This window comes from Enoplosus armatus, chromosome 18, assembly GCF_043641665.1.
Source record: "Enoplosus armatus isolate fEnoArm2 chromosome 18, fEnoArm2.hap1, whole genome shotgun sequence".
NCBI lineage: Eukaryota > Metazoa > Chordata > Actinopteri > Centrarchiformes > Enoplosidae > Enoplosus > Enoplosus armatus.
The window spans coordinates 19,694,026-19,713,860 of record NC_092197.1 but is presented as its reverse complement, the minus strand read 5'-3'; the positions used below and the strand labels follow the sequence as shown (position 1 = coordinate 19,713,860).

At 45.3% G+C, this 19,835-nt stretch overlaps 2 protein-coding genes across 2 annotated transcripts; both read right to left on the bottom strand.

The window, feature by feature from the left end:
* Nucleotides 1-3,675: 3,675 nt before the first annotated feature.
* prrc1 (proline-rich coiled-coil 1) lies at nt 3,676-8,567 on the bottom strand. The gene is made up of 9 exons (XM_070925128.1): nt 8,536-8,567; nt 7,271-7,379; nt 6,331-6,720; nt 5,834-5,979; nt 5,391-5,493; nt 5,113-5,276; nt 4,794-4,897; nt 4,406-4,508; nt 3,676-3,885 (listed from the first exon to the last, which is right to left on the bottom strand). Exons 2-9 carry the CDS (start codon nt 7,356-7,358, stop codon nt 3,676-3,678), a joined length of 1,308 nt encoding a protein of 435 aa, XP_070781229.1. The 5' UTR covers nt 7,359-7,379; nt 8,536-8,567.
* A 1,169-nt stretch (nt 8,568-9,736) lies between these two features.
* LOC139300919 (long-chain fatty acid transport protein 2) lies at nt 9,737-18,428 on the bottom strand. The gene is made up of 10 exons (XM_070924123.1): nt 17,951-18,428; nt 16,356-16,559; nt 15,524-15,682; nt 14,708-14,832; nt 13,540-13,734; nt 12,627-12,717; nt 12,304-12,502; nt 11,901-11,998; nt 11,303-11,433; nt 9,737-11,198 (listed from the first exon to the last, which is right to left on the bottom strand). Exons 1-10 carry the CDS (start codon nt 18,426-18,428, stop codon nt 11,022-11,024), a joined length of 1,857 nt encoding a protein of 618 aa, XP_070780224.1. The 3' UTR covers nt 9,737-11,021.
* Nucleotides 18,429-19,835: the final 1,407 nt, after the last annotated feature.

The following is a 19,835-nucleotide window of genomic DNA, read 5'->3' as shown; positions in this document are numbered from 1 at the left end:
ATCAAAGGAGAGAATAAAGTGGCCAAAGCGGACCTTTTGATACGGTCACCTTTGTAACCTCTGACGGGAAAACGAATAGCACAAAAACAATGGTAATGACCCAGATATGAAATTCAATGTACAGATAAACAGTCTGTATTGCACCGTGAGGATTTGTTTCGTTTTGTTTAATTAAGAGGGATAATCCTCATACATAGGAACTTTTTAAATATGACACCACAATTAAATGTCATAAAAAGAAAGCAGTGAGAACGTTGAAGACAGTACATGCACAAAGTGTATTCTTTTAAGTTACTTTGGTTTATTTATTCTTGAAACCTATGTGTCATTAACACTCTCTGGCCAAGCTTTTTAGGTCTTCACATTCTAAGTTAAAGACAGGTCAAGGCGTTAAATGCATAGCGCCTTGCTGCACTCACGGTTCCTGTGTTTTTAAGGGTTCAACCAGTGTGGAACTCCCTTCAATGCAGCCTCTCTCTTTTTTAAACCCTGCTTTTTTATAAAAAAAAATTTTTTTTACAAAGAAATATTTGACAATAGAATGTTAAAGGAGAAGAATAGAATATAGGGATCCATCATCATGTCAGCGCATACTGTTAAAGTACATACCAAACTTCAGCGGACTGCAGATCCATCGCCCCTCAGTGGTCAACCCGGCAGGGACGGTCCACAGCGAGACAGCGATGCAATGACGGCCGTGTGACGGGCACCCAAATCCTTGAGAGGGAGTGGGTCCAGCGGTGCAGGCCAATGGCGGCGAGGCGTCAGTCAACTTTGGTGTGATAACACAGCGAAATCCAACTTTTTTTTAACACGCCGAGATGCCAGAGGATTGCCTATTTAGATTCTATATTTGTCTAAAGATGTGGGAAAAAAACAAACCCTTTTGTAATAACACTATTTTTTTTACGCCCCCCCCTCCCAACACCACTGTAGCTGTGATACTGCCAGGGGAAACAAACTCTTAAACAGAGGTCCAGAAATGTTCCATAATGTAAATGGACTCTATCCAAATCCGCTTTACAGTCTTTTGCCTCGTATTCACCAATTCACACACACACACACACACACACAATCACACACAGCTAGCGATTTGGGGGTTCAGTGTCTCGCCCGAGGACACTTTCGAGGCGTGTGGAGGAGGAGCCAGGGGTTCCAGCCAGAACAACCCTGCGATGGGTGGGCGAACGGCAGGCTGGACAACAATGCGCACTAAGACATTCTGCACCTGGTGAGAGGGAGCTCTAAAGGCCGGAGAACAGCAGTGAGTCGGATAAATAATCACATCAAGCACAAAGAGCGCCTCCATCTTTAGCTGATGGATCTGATAGGCCTTTTTGCATGCGAATGAGCTGATTGACGACCCTCATCATCATCATCTCATCTGTTTCATCATTGATCAAACAGAACATAGAAGTCTGCTGCCTGTTTTGTGTAAAGCCAAAAAAAAAAAAAAAAAAAAGTCAAGACACTGGGCCGTGGTTCTCTCTTTCATTCCTACTTAAAGATGTGCAATGAAAGTTTGAGATTCAGGAAGACTCGGCTGATGATTAATGCGATTTCCCGACAGCTGTTCCTCTTTTTACCCCCCGCCCTGACAAGTGGAAGAAAAACAATCCGCAATGAAACAGGCTCATCTAATATGAGAAGAATATCGCCACCAGATCCTACCGGCCATAATCTATTCACACGTTAGATCTGGTTTGGATCATTTTACACTACCAACAACATGCTGTACGCAGCACAGCACCGTAGTGTTAAATATAAGACATGACCATCGCATTGTGAAATGGTCCATTCTGTTTTTAAAGCTCAGCTCATGGCGATGAAAACGTTACTTCATCTTGCATCTTTTCACTATAACAAGAAGCTGCAGTGAACTCTTTATTAAATTTCAGCAGTTTCCATTTTCAAAAAACAGTTTTTACTTCCTAATGCCACTTTTCATTGCACAGTCTCCACATGGCAGGCTCTGCCCTGTTTGTCTTGATTTCAAATAACCTTTCAAGCACAACATTTTAGCCAAGAAGGCCTTAAATTGCTCAGGAGAAAGTAAAAGAAAAAAAACAGGAAATGTGAACATTTACTATTTAATGACCATTTCTATCTGATCTGCTGATGAAGATCATGTGATATGATCAAAATATCGCATATTTTTTTTGAAGGGGGGGGCGTATCGTTCAGCCCTGTTGTATTGTGCGCAACCAGTAATGGTATACTTTGGTACATCCAGTACATCAACCATGAATAAATAACCTTACAGTGTCTTTTGTCCCTCATTCACATGTGCAAACAAGCAAGCATCGATACAAACCAGCATGAAAAATTGAATTTATTTCATTTGTGTAAAAAGGCACAGTTAGAGGACACAAAGCACACAAAAGCCCCCCCGACTCAAGGGTCGAAATGTGTTTTTACCTAACGAGTGCGTACATACAGCACAACAGTAACGGTGAGCAAATATCTTGTAGTAAAACACCAGACGTGACGCTGTGACTATTAAAACGCGTTCTATCTGATCAGACCGTTCAAGCTGTGTCCCAGTTGTAGACTACGTTCTGGTACTACATGGATTTAGTGCGTTCGCACAGAAAAAAAAAAAAAAAAAAAAGGGACACAGATCAGAGATCGCCACTTTGACTGCATCAAAAACAACAAACCATTTTCAGCACAGTGGCTTCATTTTGATTTACTGCTTTAAACCAGGGCCCCCCTTATAATAATTTAAAATCTTGGTGTGAAAAAAACTTAGCACAAACATAGGGGTACCGTTAATGCATAGTGACGGGGAGGAATAGTGGAAGGAATGGACTTTTTTTTCCCAACAAAGAAAATTTACAGCTGGAAAGGATTTAAAAAAAACAAAACAACAACAACAAAAAAAAAAGACAGTGGATGGATATAAAACACAAATATACACGCAAATTAAATGTAAAGTAAAACGTGTTTACCGGCCAGTTAGGGTTTTTGTCAGGAGATCACAACACACCGCATCATTTCCTATCAGTACAAAGTACGCTAGTTTCAATAGTGCGCTGCCAAATTCAGCACAAAGTGGGGAATTTACAGTGTGGCAGGTGCGCCCAGTTCCTAGCATCCGTGACCCAACCCAGGGTCTGAGTCAGGCCAGCTCCACGTTACATTCAGTCTAACTGGCTCTACTGCATATTGGATTAGGTCTCTTCTTTATAAAAAAAAAAAACAACGGAATACATGCAAGTAAAGGTTTGAGTAGGTTTTCCAAACTGTGGGATCTGTGACGACCTCGAGCACATAGAATACAACTGGGACACAGTCTTCTACAATAATCATGAGCATAAAACCAAGAAAACTAAAGATTACCACAATATGTAAGCTTGTTGGTATTAATATACATGATGTATAATAACCAGCATCTCTTCATCCTCCTTGAAAGATTAAGTCTTCTTTAAATCCTACGTTGGCAACAAAGTACTGATTTGATATTTGATGGACTTCCAGTACAAAGGCTGACATGTTGGAACGTCAGTAAACATCAACATCTTTAAAAAGACGCGGGCATTTGGCTTTGTCCCCGTCAGGACACGTTTTAGGCTGGATGGGGAGCTACGAGGAACGTCGCCGTCTCAACCGATTCTTCCTCCAATGCGTCTCCGCCTCCTCCCAGTACGCGACGGAAACCGGAACCGGTCGGCCTCACGCGGTCCTGGGCGGCAGCTGCTGTTTGTAGATCCCAGCCAGAGCCTTGGTAGCGCTCTGGATCATCTGGCGTTGGGTCATGCCCGTCACGGCCTGATGCCAGTCTGTCCTGTTGATGTTGGGCGCGCTGCGCTCCAGGACCTCACCCACGGTGACGATCAGACCCGACCAGCGCAGGCTGTAGTCGGGGGGGGTCAGGGACTGAGCCTGCAAAGACAAGAGAGCATGAGAGACGTTCAAACCCCGCCTACTTTTTCTCCACCTCCACATGCTTGACCAATCACTGCGTGAGGCGGGTGTGAATGTCGCGGACTGTCTGTTTCAGTGAAGTTACAGAAATGGTCGAACGCCAGTCCAGCGTTGGAAAGGTTGCAGGGGTGGGAGGGGGCCTCCGAAGGTATCCCACCATCCGACAGCCAGAGATGTTTTGAGAGAAACATACTGGCGCCTGCACTTTAAATTTAGTCTCAAAATATTTAGATAATTTTCTGGAAATCTCAGATTCTTCACCATATTATCACAGACATTTCAGAGACACACAATATAACTAATAATAAAATGATGACATTTTTCTTGAAATAAAGACTTAAGTCTGACAACGTTACAATTTTCTTCTCTAAATATTTCAACTTTATCCTCGAAAAGCTACTCCCCCCCCCCCCCTCCCCAAACAGCGGGGCCTAACACCCCGTGGCACAAGGGACGGCTTGCAGCTGCTGACTTGTACCTGCTGGACGTTATCTAGAGACAGAGGAGTTGCCTGAGTGAAGACCTCGATGCGGATACTGTGACCAGGGTCCTCCAGGATCAGACAGCCGATGTCAAACCACCTGGAGACAACAAACGGGCAACAAAGAAATGAAAATACATTCACTTATTATTTTACACACACACACACAGAATTGGTTATATTAGATGCAGTCCATTAAACTACAAACCGCCGCCAACTGTAGCCTCCAAAATCCAGAGGTAGGGATTATTGCAGGGCTACTGAATTAGGGTGTATTCTACACGGGTTATTGTTGTGTGTGTGTGTGTGTGTGTGTGTGTGTGTGAGAGACGTAAAGATGTGGGTTGTCAGGATGTGTGTGTGTGCACACTAATGGTGTCTTTACTTGTCAGGAAAGAGCTCAGCGATGAAGTTTTCCAAAGAGACCACTGGCTGCTTCTCGTGGATCACGCCGGCTCGACGCAGGCTGTCTATGCGCTCCTGAGCCCCCTACACACACACACACACACACACACACACACACACACACACACACACACACACACACACACACACACACACACACACAGGGTGAACAAATGTAGTGCCTGACCTGTAAGCCCCCATATGTCTGTACACCTAAGTCAGAACTTGTTGGTAGTGAAGAACAGCAAGGAAAGAGGTAAGCTCTGAGAAGACATTTGGGAAAACGCGGCTGAACTGACCTTGATGCCGGCTGCATAGCCCACAGGCTGCGGGGCGATGTTCGACTGACCGGGCTCTCCCGTGACCATGGCCATCCCAAAGACCTCCTGGAAGGCGTCTCTGACCGCCTCCACGTTCGTCTCCTTGTCTGAAGTCACCACAATGTCGATGTCCCCGCCAGACTCTGGGGAGAGCAGCAACACGACAACACTCATTGAGGACATTCGAGCGTTGGGTCGTTTTTATTTCTCCATATGTGGGGTAATGTAGGGACGAGGAAGGGAGCAGGTCGATTTACTGATGTACGGAGCCATGCCGGGATCCAGAGTGGTGATCATGGACTCCACAGAGTGCTTGGTTCTGTCCAGGACCGTCTTTACTACAGGGTTGCCTGCTACTCCCTGAGGACACACAGACAAAAACACCATAAAACATGAAAATCACATCAACCACCAAACCACCTTTTTTTTGTTTTTAGCCACAGTTCGCGTCACACGTGTTGACTAGACCAGGTGAAAACAAATACCTGGGGAGGTGCACAGTACACCCTTAGAGGACAAGTCCGGACTGATAGCGAGACCAATAAATCCGCCAGGGTGGCATTAGTTTGTTGCAGATGTATCGTATTGCTGTATATGTCAGTGGATAAGTAACAAGAAACTGCAGTATGGAAATGCCATGTCTGAAAAAGGGCTTTAAAAGGTTCTGTCAAACCACATTGGATTAGAGCGCCGCCGTCACCTTGAAAAAGCCCCAGAGGCCTCCACCAGTGTTGGTGTCTCCGGCGACCCTGGGATCTTCCTGCTCCTCGGGGAACGTGATGGGAGATCCAGCATCTAGTCCTCCCATCATGGCTGGCTGCTGAACCAGCGGGTTTGACGCTACGCCTGGAGGTTAGATATGAGGTAAAAAAAAAAAAAATCCTTCTGATTATGAGTGTAGGATCCAGTGTTCATGGAGTACTCTCTAAAGCCCCCGTTTACATTTTTCAAAATGGAAAAAAATGAAAACTATTTCTATCTTCAGTATTTAAAGCTGCAGTAGGCAATATTATTGAATTATAATTATGGTTGAAATAACTCATTTTGACCACTGCATGTCACTAACAATATCTGAAGATGTGTCTGTGAGCACCCCCTTTGTATTTAGTCTTTAAAAAACTGGACCAGGTCTGAATCAAACAACCAATCAGGGTGGGCTAGGAGGCAACTGGCCAATCACGTGGACTCGGCTCTTACCTGGCATGGCGGTAGGACCGGAGAATGTTGGCATCAGCGGCGTCTGCGGCGTCCGGCCGGCGTGACCCCGCGTGATGTCGTACCCCGCGCTCATTGAGAAGCTGGACATGGGCGGGCCGACGGGAGGGGCCGACATGCCGGGCGCCGAGGGGGGAGGCGGCCCGACGTGGGGCGCCAGAGGAGGCAAGGAGGGGTAGGTCGAAGGGACGAACGGAGAGCTGCCCGGGAATGGGGAGGCGAGTGTGGAGGTAGGGGGGAAGTGGGGGGAGGAGAGGGAGGGGGGCGCGGCCAGAGGGCCACTGATAGCAGGCAGGGGGGCAGCGGGGGAGGCTGAGGGCGAACCGATGGAGACGGAGCTGGTGCCTGGGAGGGACAGAGGGCTGGACAGACCTGAAACACAAAGTGGAGCATGAAGGGTTACCAATCTTCTCGTTATACGACCTTGTGTTGCGAAATGCCCATTACACGAACCCTCGAACCTTCTGTGTATATACACTGATATTACAGAGGGGGCTCAGCAACATGGTTCAACCAATGCTGGATATTTGAGACAGATACCAATCTATCTATATCTGCATTTGTTTGTTCAATAATCAATCTTTTATTCCTCCCTTAAATAATCCCCATATGTACAAGTACCACCTCGTGTAATTGACATAATCCCTTCCAGTGTGGATGTGGATGTGAGCATGATGCCGCATATTTGACCCCAGTCCAAGTGAACCTGCTTATTATCTCTGATTAACAGTCATTTTCCCCCCAAATAAAAGATTTAAATAATGCTTTGAATTACTCGAAATTTGCCTCAATTTTTCAATTTGAAAACTGCGAGACGAAAAACAAGACAACAAGTCATATTCCTTTTTAAAAGCCTACAGAACCCCGAACAAGTCTGCTCGAACCGCGACCGGCCCGCGGCAGGTCACAGGCCACGTCTTACCTATCGTCATGGGCGGGTCGCCGACTGTGGCAGCCAGGGGGGTAGGGCTGGCGGGGGGCGTCGTCTCGATCCCACTCTCTTCCATCATCTTCTCTGCCTTATACCTGCACTGCAGACCACAGAACACAGCTGCGGTAAGACTTCAGGGTGTCCCGGGGTGTGTTGCACTTGTTACTCGGCCGACCTACGTACGCGGGGAGGGGGGGGGCGCGCGCCGATCCACTAAACCTGGTGAAGACGGATTCAAAAAAGGTGGGCCGGTTGCATCCCTAACACACACACACACCAACAGTGGGTGCAAGAAGCTGTATAGGATATGCAAGGCCGATTTATCAACTGGGCGAAGCAGATGACTGCTTGGAGGGGGGGCCCCAAAAGGCCCCGTGCTTACTGTCTAGTTTGTTCATTTCAATTCAATTCACTTTATCCATGTATTTTTTTGAATATGCACCACTACTCCACAATAAATGATGACGACTTAAACGGCACATATTTATTTCAGTGGGGGGCGGAGCTCAGCCCAAGGACCCCCCAGCCGGTTTCCCCTTACCTTAACGTGACCCCAGCCAGCTATCACTGCTACACCTACTGAAATACATAGCCGTAGCCCTGAACTCAACTGTGGAGGTGGCACCGCAGGGGACACGGTTCTAACAGGAGGAGGAGGAGGAGGGAGGGGGCATCATTCGACGAGGAAACAAACTTCGACATAACACCGGCACTCCTGCTTGGATGTTTTAACATTGCAAAGAGGAGACTACAGTGCTTCCACCGTGCCGTGGCGACCAACGCACACACAACAAGGCATGTCACGACACTCACTGCTCCCTGTTTCAAGTGTGACAAACGTCTCACAAGCTTTGACGCGCTTATGTTCACTACTCGCACAGGAGAACACGTCACCGCTGTGTGTCGGGTTACCGCTGCCTCTGTTTAAAAAAACAAAACAAAACAACGGTGGGCTTGTCAAATGGAGACAGTGTTTTAAGGAGCGCTTTCTTCGGTTTACGAGCAACGCCACATCGAAACGTTGAAGAGTTCGAATTGAATTCAGTGTTAGCTTCCTTTACAACCGAGCACTCGGCTGTACACGTGTGCAAACACACTCGGTCACAGAAAAAAAAACAAAAAACACAAGTCAAATGTCAACACGGCACGTGGCGTTCCGTGTTTTACCCAGTTCTCCGGGGAATGAGCGCGAGGTTATGATGCGCGCCCCTCTTTTTGAGGCTACAGAGCAAAACAGCGTTAGCTTAGCTACTCACCCGCTAGGCAGACGAGCTCAGCACGGCTCGGCAAACCCATGAATACACTACCGACCCACTGTGATGACGTCACGCATTGCCACGTCTATACTCGAATTTCGTCGCCCGGACAAAACGTGGTCGTGTGGTCATGCTTGAACAGCAGCGATATATATATATTTTTTTATTTATTTTGAAAAAATAAGTCAATGGATAAAAAAGCTAGCTTTTTAATCGAGCTGCTTATCTTTTTTTTTTTTTGGGGGGGGGGGGGGTCATATACATAAAATGAAATGGACCAATAAAACCGAACCTGCTATGACAGTCCCTTCTATAAACAAACATTGTGCATTGCCATGGAATCTATATCATGGCTGGAAAAGGATCCTATTTGTTAGCAACCTTTTATTATATAGGAGCTATTGTCCTTCAATGATTTTAAAGGCCCCGTATCATGCTCATTTCCTGCTCTGTATTTTTATTCTGGGGCTCCACTAGAGCAGCTCTGCATGATTCACGGTTCAAAAAAAGTCCTTATGTGTCTCCTCCTGGCCCTTCATGCAGCCCCTCAGTTCCCCCCCTCTTCCAAACACTTGAAGAGTAGTTCCTGAGCAGAGCGCCCCAATAACTGCGGTGACTGTGTAGTTGTGACATCACAAACTTACGGAAGTCCTGACGGCTCGTTTAAAGACACAGTGTCTGAATACGGGCTGTGTTTCATTTCTCCGTGGGACTGAGCGTTTTGATCCTTTCCCAGTATTTATACAGCACCGAGACCTGCTTTATAATCAACCAAGACGTGGACATCTCACTTTCAACATTATGGGACCTTTAAGATAAAATATGCTTTTGACTACACATTCGAGGGATACTTAAACATCTGTAAAGCCATTCCAAATGCCTTGTTAACCTTCATTTGTAACACACTGCAGTCCTCTCTGGCAAAGTGACTAAATTACCACAAAAGCAATAATGGAGGATACGTGTCATTATTAATGTAGCTCTCTTGCTAATACTGAGGACTAAAACATGTTCACCCATTGCCAGTGAGTATTAGTAGATGCAAAAACACTGAGAGGGCAATGGCATGCAGTAGAAGATTCATTTTACAGACAGTACATGTGCCATGAATTAAAAGTTTTTTTTTTTTATCAAAATGTAAAGTTCAGACAGTACAATTAATCTACAATATGTCCATTAACAAATTAAATGTACATGAATAGGAAAATATTATATATTTTTTTATAATCAGATAATGTTTACAGTAGTGTTTTCAATTCTACAGCCAGTTCTTTCAATTTAATTGAACAAGTCATTCCACGTTCATCAAAAGATGGCACAAATTTGGTGAAATCGTCGTCTTATATATACAGTGCATATATACACTTATACAGGGGCTACAGAAAGTGTTCAGACCTCCTCACCTTTTGCACACCGTGATTGTAGATTGAATTTTAAATGGATTAAAATTGCCATTTTTGCCCTCAATAATCAAAGTGAATGGTTTAGAATATTTTGCAAATTTATTAAAAATACTGAAATCTGTCATTTACATGGGTATTCAGAAATATACATCTATATACACACATATAGATGTATATGTATATATACATATGTATATACGTGTGTGTATATATATTAGACGTGACAGGAGGGAGCGCAGATAGGTCGTTTCAAAACAATATATGGATTCTAATGCTACTTTTGACACTGATGAGGTTCATACATCTACGATGGACCGCGGCCTTCAGATTTTGGGCCTGCTCGGCACGAAAGAGCTACGATGAGCAAAAAAATAAAAAGGCCATCTGTGCTGCGCAGTGCTTTGTGCCAGGGTCAGGAACACCCACTCCCATGTGTGACATCATCTGACACAAGAGGAAGTGCCCACTAATTTCTGCCCCTTAGGGCTAGTGAAAGACACAGTACAAAGTCATGTTAACATAGAAAAAAACAACATGTTAAGTATAAAGTTCAGTTATTCAGTTTCCAAAATGCTCATTTCTCTGGAATGTGAAACATGTGTAGGTAGTGTTGAGTTCCTTTAACTAGCTAGTGATTAATAAATAATAATTACCCACTTCTTCTATTAAAGGCTCCCATCACAGAAGGCTGTTTAATACCCTGACGTTAGCAATGTGTTGCTTTAAGACTTGGACATCCTTCTTTAAATACACTGGTAAAAGACTAACATTGTGTTAAAAGGAATGACAGTGATAGATAATAAAAATTGGCAAACTGACATTCCTGGGTTATTATTACTTTTTCAAAATTATAATAAAATGTCTTTTTTTTTTTTTTTTTCTTTTTTTTTTTACTTAGTATTTATTTCTCCGTTTATTTGTTGCAAACTGTGAGAAATGTTTGGAACCCCTAACTGTGGCACCGATCACAAACCAGGGCTTTAAGTTCAGAGACCAATGGAAACGTGGCTCCGACATGGATTATCGTCAGCTTATCTTTTGGATTCACCGTCAGTGCTCCTGCATGAGCTTCACCTCGGACGCTTATAAACGGATCTTTCCGGACACAATGTCTTGATACAGAGGCACAGTCAGGAGGATATAGTCCTTCTGAGAGACGTCTAAGAAATACAGAGGATCCTGGGTGACGTCCGGGTTGAAACCCTCCCGGACCAGCTTCACCTTCTGCTGCTTGAAGGTCTCCGTCATGTCCAGAGAGGTCTGCAAAAGGCAGGCAGGGGGTGCGAGTGAACAGCAGAACTTTACACTTGAAATAAAAATAAATAAAACACACACTGAAGGTAATGAATGACTGCATGACTTGCCTGTATCCTGAGAAACCACGGCCAGGCGTACGCAGCAAGTGTTTTCACTAAATGCTCGTGGAGTTTTCTTCCATCCAATTTGTGGTCCTGCTTTAAGACGATGGCGGCCATGCCTGCTCGACCTTCAAACCCTGCGTGCACAGATTGAGGAAAAAGTCACCAAGCCATGCTAAATGAACGAACTGATCACAGTTTCACACCTAAAGTAGCTGTGGCTAATATGAGGTTTCAGCAGTCTGAATTAGACGAATAATCTAATAATATCTTCTAAAGTTACAGTATTTTTTAGCATAAATCTCCCTCGTGTTTCCTTACTGCCCATGTGGGTTTCCTGACAGGACTTAACACCGGCAATAATCCTACGAGAGCCTGCCAGGACAACAGTACTAAGCTGAAGCTGCAGCTTATTTGCATCATATAGGCCGAACTACAGCCGAACTTAAGCATTCCTTTTTTTGCTTTTACTTCCGGAACCCTGCAACGCCCGAAGTAACTTCACAAACTACGTCACACAAATCACAAACCAGACCAAACTGTTGTTTTGCGCCAACGTCGGACTGTGGAGCATTTGAAATCGAAGTGGAGCGCTTCCACATGCCTGGTATGGTGACTCCGTAGACGTTGGCCTCCTGGATAAAATCAAGGAGACCTACAGCCTCCGACACCTCTGTGGTGGAGACGTTCTCTCCTTTCCACCTGTGGGACACAAGGTTAGGCGTAGTTAAAACCTGCAGCGACTGATTTTCAGCCGAAACAAGCCGTGAACGCTTCAATTCACAATTCAGGCAGCTCGGGTGGCAGATACCCGGGGAGACAGTGCTCAAGATAGATCACCGATGTCGCACGGTGTTACAGCTGTATGTGTTTTGGCCCTTTTTCCTCTTCTGCCCTCTGGCTCTGCCCTCTGGCTCTGCCCAGGCGTGCTGCACGATTGCCCAAAGAGGGGCACCTGGCCCGGGCATGGCGGACTCGTTTAAAAATCACACAAGCAGTGACGGTACCTGAAGGTGTCTCCGATGCGGTCCCGGAAGTAAAGGAAGTCCCTGTGATCGTGGAGCAGGAGGTCTCCCGTGTTGAAGTAGGCGTCCCCAGCTTTGAACACGTCCCTGAGCAGCTTCTTCTCAGACTGGACCTTGTTCCCAGCATAGCCCAGGAACTGGTTCATGGCTGTGAGAGGTGCGACCAGGATCCCCGCCTCCCCTGTGCAGCGACACAGGACGCACATTTAGTGGACACGGGAGCGTCATGTCCTCTGTACATACAGCTGCGTGCTACAGGCCGAAATGGCGTTCACGTTAAATGGCCCGGCGTGCGATTCAAATACCTATTTGTGCTGGTATGCATCTCCCAGCGTCTGTCCGGACCGGCTCGTATGTTTGTGGGTCGTACCTCAGGAGCTCAAAGGGCATAGAAAGCTGAGAACGAAGGAATAACAACAGTTATATACATATTTGGAAATATTTGCACTTGCTTTTTATGACGTTGCCCTATAACGTTACCATTAGGCTTATTGTTAGGCTTGAATTATTTAGTGTACATTTGCATATTTGCCCCCTTTAACCGCTTAATGTTGCATGTACGTCGAGATGGTATCAAAGCATTTCACGGGACACACTGCTGGAGTATGTGAAAAATACACTTTGAATTTGATTTGAAAGGTCATTCAACCAGCATTTATCATACTTCCAACGGATACATTTACTTTGTATAATATGCCGACGCCCTGTGGAGCTTTTCAGCTCATTGTTTTGGTTCTTACAAAATGATTAACGCAGCTTTAAAAGGAATACTACGTCTCTGCATTCGGGATTCTTGTACACTCGCCAAAGACTATTATTGTGTTCACTGAGGAGGAACATGCCCATGAGACACGAGAGGTTGGTATTTGTCATCCAGGAGTAAAAAAAAGACAAGCTGGATCAACAGGAGTTGTTTTTTTTAATTGGAATCCCTCTTATGGGTCGACCTCCGAAAACACTGGATCCTACATTTCCCACAATGCAAGCAAAAGCATATTTTCATTAGGCCCACCCTGCCTGGTAAATGGCCATTACTAATAAACTGACTTTTCTGTGTGAAATTGGTGGAGTGCACCTTTAACATATCAACATGTGGCTTTGTCACAATTTTAAAAAGGCCTTTTCTGGGAAATAAAAAAAAAAAAGGGGGAAAAAGATGTTCCCAATATGACAAAGCAGAAATCTCTAAAAACACAAGATCCAGGTCCAGTACCTCACCTTGTTGAAATAGCTCGCCCTCCCAATCGGTCCGACCTGGTCTGTGTAGTTGAGGAAGCCGACGCTGGCCTCGGTCAAGCCGTAACCCTCTCTGATCTTGATCCCCCTGAAGCGTTCGACAAACTCCCTCCAGACATCTGACCTGAGGCCGCTTCCTGCAGCCAGCCGAACCCTGTGAGCTCTCTCCTCTGGAACCTGGGGGGGGGGGCGAGGTGAATTATGCTCATATACTAGAGTCCAGAAGAGAAGATTTATGTCGCATGCGTCTCTGGGACGTGTTTAGCTTAGCTTTGCACACTGGAAGCAGTAGGAAACTGCTTGTAAAAGTGAAAAATGGACAAGACCAAGGCCCTTGAAGTCCACTATTTCCAAATGTTGTGTCAGCAGGTCAATGGTTTGACAGTTTTTAAAGTTTGGTTGCTGAACTATGCTATATCTAAAGCCGAAAAGTGACACATGTTGGGGTAAGGAGAGAGGACAGTAATTGTAACAGTATGTCTGCATGAGGTAACAGCATCAATAAAGTAGTAACTTAACGACAGTCGTGTCTCGATCACACAACATCACGTTGCCACTTTTGAAATATCAGGAAACATCCATGAACGCATAGCAGACATTAGCAAAAAGGCTGCAGGTGTGGTATGGCGGGCGCCATTGCCCCACGGCCCCAAGACTACAGGGGTCCGAAAGTGTCCCAGGTTTACTGCGTGCCAGCTAAGGAAATAATGTTGTGTTCAATCAAATTGCCACTAAGTACAAAAGCTGTAGTGCTTTGGCTCCTCTTAAAAGGCTGCAATCGGTTCTGCAAACCACCAGATGTCGCCCTGGATGTTTTGTTTTTTTTTTTTAAATAGGAAAAAAAAAGCTAAGGCTACATCCATCACTTCACACGCCTCGCTAATATTCACGGTCCTCTGAGATAAATCATATTTTCGACGACTCCCAGACCTTAACTCTAGTTGCCACCATCAGGACAGAAATTCAGGTTGTACACAAGAAACATTTGAATCTAAAAGAGCAGGTTCCACTGGATTGACTGAGCACCCATTTAGCCCCTCCACTGACAATGCTCAAAGAATAGCTTTGTAGCAGGCACGTGGGCACGTAGGATCAGATGTCGTCGGAGGCTTTGATATACAGTCTACAGTTTTAATGGCGCGAGTCTTACCGTGGGATGGTTGACCAGGTATCGGCAGAGCTCCCCTATGTACTGCACCACAGTCACATTGTGCCTCACGCAGTCCTTCCAAAACTGACTGGCAGAAAACTTCTTTTTCAACACACATGTTGCACCTGTGGACCAAAAAGGAGCAGATGGAGAGAGGACGGCGAATCGTAACGTTTCAGGATACATGCTACATGTCTCACAAAGTCGTACACAGTATTTATAGCTGGAGCTTTGTTTCAGCCTTTTCCTCCTGCTATGTGAGGAAGTGAGAATTCCTTATAGGCCTATAAAAGGATATCCGTCGCCGTGTTGGTTTCCCTTCAGCGTTTGCCTCGGACCTTCTAAAGTACTGAATAAAAATGTGCACATCTTCCAGGAATTGTGTGTGTGTGTTTGTGAGGATCATATGCTGCCACAGTCTCTGGGCTGTGTTTACTCTGTAGGAAACCACAGCTTAGGTGAAGGTCCAACCAAATAAATAATTCAACCCGAGAAGCTGCGGAGACGAAAGCGAACATCTAAAAACAACAACAAATTTGTGGATTTAAGGGGGTCACGTGCTGAAACCATTTGTTGGTGATGTGAGTTACGGCCCGGAAGTTGTGTCGACCAGCAAGAAAAACGATGTTTCGCTACATGCATGTAAAGGCAAAGTAATCAAATGCATTGTTCAATATTCATTCCAATAACAACGATGATCTTCCCTTGCTGCGTGTTTTCTGTCCATGGGAGGGAGGGGGGCCTGGGGGTAAGTGAGTGCCCTCGAGAAATGTACCCCCAAAGGCTGAGTTTTAAATTCTACATTCGACTTCTTACCGAGCTGTATGCATCCTCCGATCCCTAACAGGGAGGCAGACATGTGGTAAAGGGGCAGGGTGATGTAGATGACGTCGTCAGATGTGGCTCCACACATCTTGAGGAAGGACATGCTCAAGATGGCTTTCAGGTGACCAACGCGGGCTGCCTTGGAGAGACCTCGAAGAGAAGGGCACCAGTTACAGTCACTGCTGACGGTCCACATGTGGATGTATCTGTGACATTTGAACCTTTGAGTTCGCCAGTATTTTGAGATACTGAGTCAGTATTTTGAGATACTAAGTCAGTATTTTGAAATACTGAGTCAGTATTTTGAGATACTAAGTCAGTATTTTGAAATACTGAGTCATTATTTTGAGATAGTAAGTCAGTATTTTGAGATAGTAAGTCAGTATTTTGAAATACTGAGTCATTATTTTGAGATAGTAAGTCAGTATTTTGAAATACTAAGTCAGTATTTTGAGATAGTAAGTCAGTATTTTGAGATACTAAGTCAGTATTTTGAAACACTGAGTCATTATTTTGAGATAGTAAGTCAGTATTTTGAGATACTAGGTCATTATTTTGAGAACGTTTCTGATTGTCTTGAAATACTAAGCCAACTTACATAACTTACAGGACCCCCCCCCCCCCCCCCCCACATCGGCAGAAATGGCCTGTGCTTAAAATAGTCGCATTTTCGACACTGACAGAGCGGCGTGCCTGGATTTTGTCAGGGATTCCTCGGCCTTACCTGAGGACGCCGTCACTACTACTTGTGCATGTGCGAGTGCCATCTGCAGGTTACGTAATGAACTGTGATGAACTGAAAGGTGCAGTGCTCATGCAGTACCTGTGGTGCCCGATGTGAAAATGAAGAGAAAGTTTGACATGAGGTCAGCTTTGGGGAGGTCACTCAAGGTTTCTCCAGACATGCGCTCCACCTTATCCAGCAAACTGCTGAAGTCCTCGGAGGGCGACGTGTGATCCACCACCCACAGAGCCACGTCGGCCCTCTTCAGATCAGGCAGCGCCTCCTCCACCGACAACACCAAATCTGGATGATCAGACACAGTGGGTTATCTCAGTGAGCCAGTGGACAGACACGTACAAGGAGGTGTTCATCCCACTCTGTGGTCATTTTATATTTCATGGTGCTGTGTCAGACTGAGTTACACTCTAAAGGTGTCCCTGTTGTTTCGTCGCATACAGATCAAACACATGGGACGTGGCTTATCGACGGGAGAAGTCACGGCGTGGTACTTTGCTCTCCGCCTGGCGGTTATCAGCGCGACTGATAGCGTTTCGCATGTCTTCCAAAATGTTTACGTTCCCTGTACAATAAAAAGGGCCGATAGCGAGCGTCACAGCAGCCGCAATCTCCAGGTTGACCCCTTTCACCCGCTGTAATTGGGACGGGAAAACTGGCGCAGGGGATTGCAGAGATAGGAGCACAGTGCCGGTACTGGGTACCGGCACTGTGCCTGCGCGCAATTTTGAGTTACTTGCACTTTCCGTGAGTATTTCCATATGCTGCGACTTTGCACTTCTGCTCCCGATTGGCTGCCGCGGACGAAACTATCTAAAAGAGTATAAAATGAGCTCAAATCAGCTCCACCTCACAACATTAACACACACACACACGCTAATGCATGAATAATAATATGTTATATACAATATTATAACAGTCTGGGGGGGGGGGGGGGGGGGGGGGGCATCCTACATGGCATGCATTTTTTTTTTTGATACCTTGAGTGCATTCTGTGAATTTGTAAATTAGAGTTGTTTTTTTAGTTTTAGTAGCTTTTTTTTCTTTTCATAACAGTCTTTGCTGTTTTTATTTATTATATCTTGATTTTCCACTAAAGTCTCTATTTCACTGCACCATTATAGCCCATATTGCTCTTTTCCTGTTCCACATCCACTTTTTAATGACTTAATTATATTCTGCCACTTATTACATACCTTTGCCCGTTTGTTTGTAGGCTTAAGTTTGCTCCTGGGCGCTTGCTTCGATAGTTTTTCTCCTCTTTATCAGCCCGCAAAGACTTTTTTTAAAAAAAAAATTTATTTGTGGGGTTAAAATTAGCTTAATTTCAATGCATCTGACGCGACCACAGTTGGAGCGAGTCAAAAACAACAGGAGGTTTCCCTTTTCCCATTCTGCTGACAAGGTTTGAATGCAACAGTAAGTTCAATGAGAAGGAAACCGTCCAGAACAGAGTGCTGCTCAAATTCTCTTGGGGGGGGGGGGGGGGTTAAAGGGGCCCCTAAAAACTCATTGTCTGGCCCTGGAAATCGTGTATCCTCCTGTGTGTGTGTTAGAAAAACGTTCCAATGCGTGTCTCAGCGTGTTATAACTGCTCCAGCTTTCTGAATCAAGCGCACCTGAGTTTAAGGAATTACCCCAAACTGCGTTAAAAAAAGAAAGAAAAAAAAGTGCAATACCTGCGCCAACAACAAGCGTGCTGGCCCCACAACTGTGACAGCAGTGCACCAGAGACTTGGCTTTGACGTTGACGTTGAGAAAGGCGACCTCGCAGCCCAGCTTGCACAGCCCGAGCCAAGCGCAGACGAAGTCGGGCTCGTTGAACATCAGCAGAGCGACGACGTCCCCCGGCTTCGCGGAGCCCTCCGCCCCGAGCGCCCTCGCGAACTGGTTGCTCCTCCGGTCCACGTCCCGGTAGGTCAGGCTCCGGCCGCCGAAGACGATGAAGGGCTTGCCGGGGTTGCCCCTCGCCTGGTGGAGGAAGCAGTCGAGGTAGGTGACGACTCCTTGCCGCATGCGAGCCCGCAGCGCTTTCGCGTGGCCCCGGAGTTTGGCGTAGTGACACAAGTCCGCCCAGAAGAAGGGGTACGCCGTCCTTTGGTAGAGAAGGAGGGCCAGCAGCCCCGCTAAAACGCCGCTAAGCACCACGGCTATCATCTTCGCGTCGAGCCGCCACACCTCACCTCCCAAGACTGCCCCCGAGCCAGCCTCCACTTCGAGAAAAAAAAGCGCCCCCCCCCCCCGCTCACCTCGCCTCCCTCGCTGTTTTTGCTGCACGTGAAGACATTACGGTAAGCGCACGTAAGAACTGGTTTCAAAATAAAAGCGGCAATTTCACATTCACATTCACACGAACAAATGAATACATATGAAATAGTAAATACAATTAATAATAATAATAATAAAATATTGTAATAACTACCGCCTGCAAACTGTGGATAGCTAATCAAACATGTGATGATAAAGAATACATTAACAACATCTCAGAGTGCCATTGAGGAACTTCCTCAGCAGATTCTGATTCTCTGTTATCATTCTGAAGCCAGATTAGTCTGTGGGAATGTATTATGTATTTATGTTTGACTAATTATTCACACAAGTGAAATGACTTTAAATGTTTCAGTGCAATGTTCCAGTGCAATACATATATATATATATATACACACATACATATACATTGTTATTGTATATATCTTTTTACTTTTATTTTTCACTTAAATACTGTAAATGTGTATATTTTTATTTTCTATTTCTTATTTTTTATATTTTGTACATACTTTTAGTTCTACATTTTTGCTACTTTCTACTCTTGAATGGGAGCACCGGTACTGTGCAATTTCCCCCCGGGGATCAATAAAGTATTTCTGATTCTGATTCTGATTCTGAATGACAAACCCTTGGTTGTTTCTCTGAAAATACAGTTTGCAGGCAGTAGACGTTCCTATTATTTAGTATTCGTTTTTATATATGATTTAATGTTTTATTTGCTCACGTGTTTTTATTCATCTAAGTATTTTATTTGTTGTTGAGGCGGACTGACTGGTTTATTGAACGAATCCCTCCACGCAACCTTGCTTTTATTTTGAAATCAGCTCGAACGCACGCTTACCGTAAAGCCCAGTGTATACACGTGTCGCAAAAACAGCTTTAATGAACAGGATGCGACCGAAACCTGCAGTCCAGCTGACAGCCAACTCATTATGGAAGGTCACAGCAGCAGTGACAGCCAATGAGCTATCAGCAAGGGGATGACCAGTTTGTAGATTTCATTTTTCTTTTTCTTAATTTAATGTAGGTTTAACAGGGCACACCCCTAACAAATTTGGGGGCTCTTAAGATTGATGGAATGCCCCTTGCCTGTCCTGACTGACCTGTCAACAAAAACCTGCTTTTGTCAACAGACACAGTTGCACTTGAGGCTTCTTCACCAAGCCATTACATTGTTGCAACTACCTGAGCTTTCCAGCGCGGAGCAGCCATTCAGAGACTGGGCGTTGCGCATTTTGGTCTTACTTGACTTCCGTACGGAACAAGCAAGGGACAATGGGTAACCCGGGTTTACCA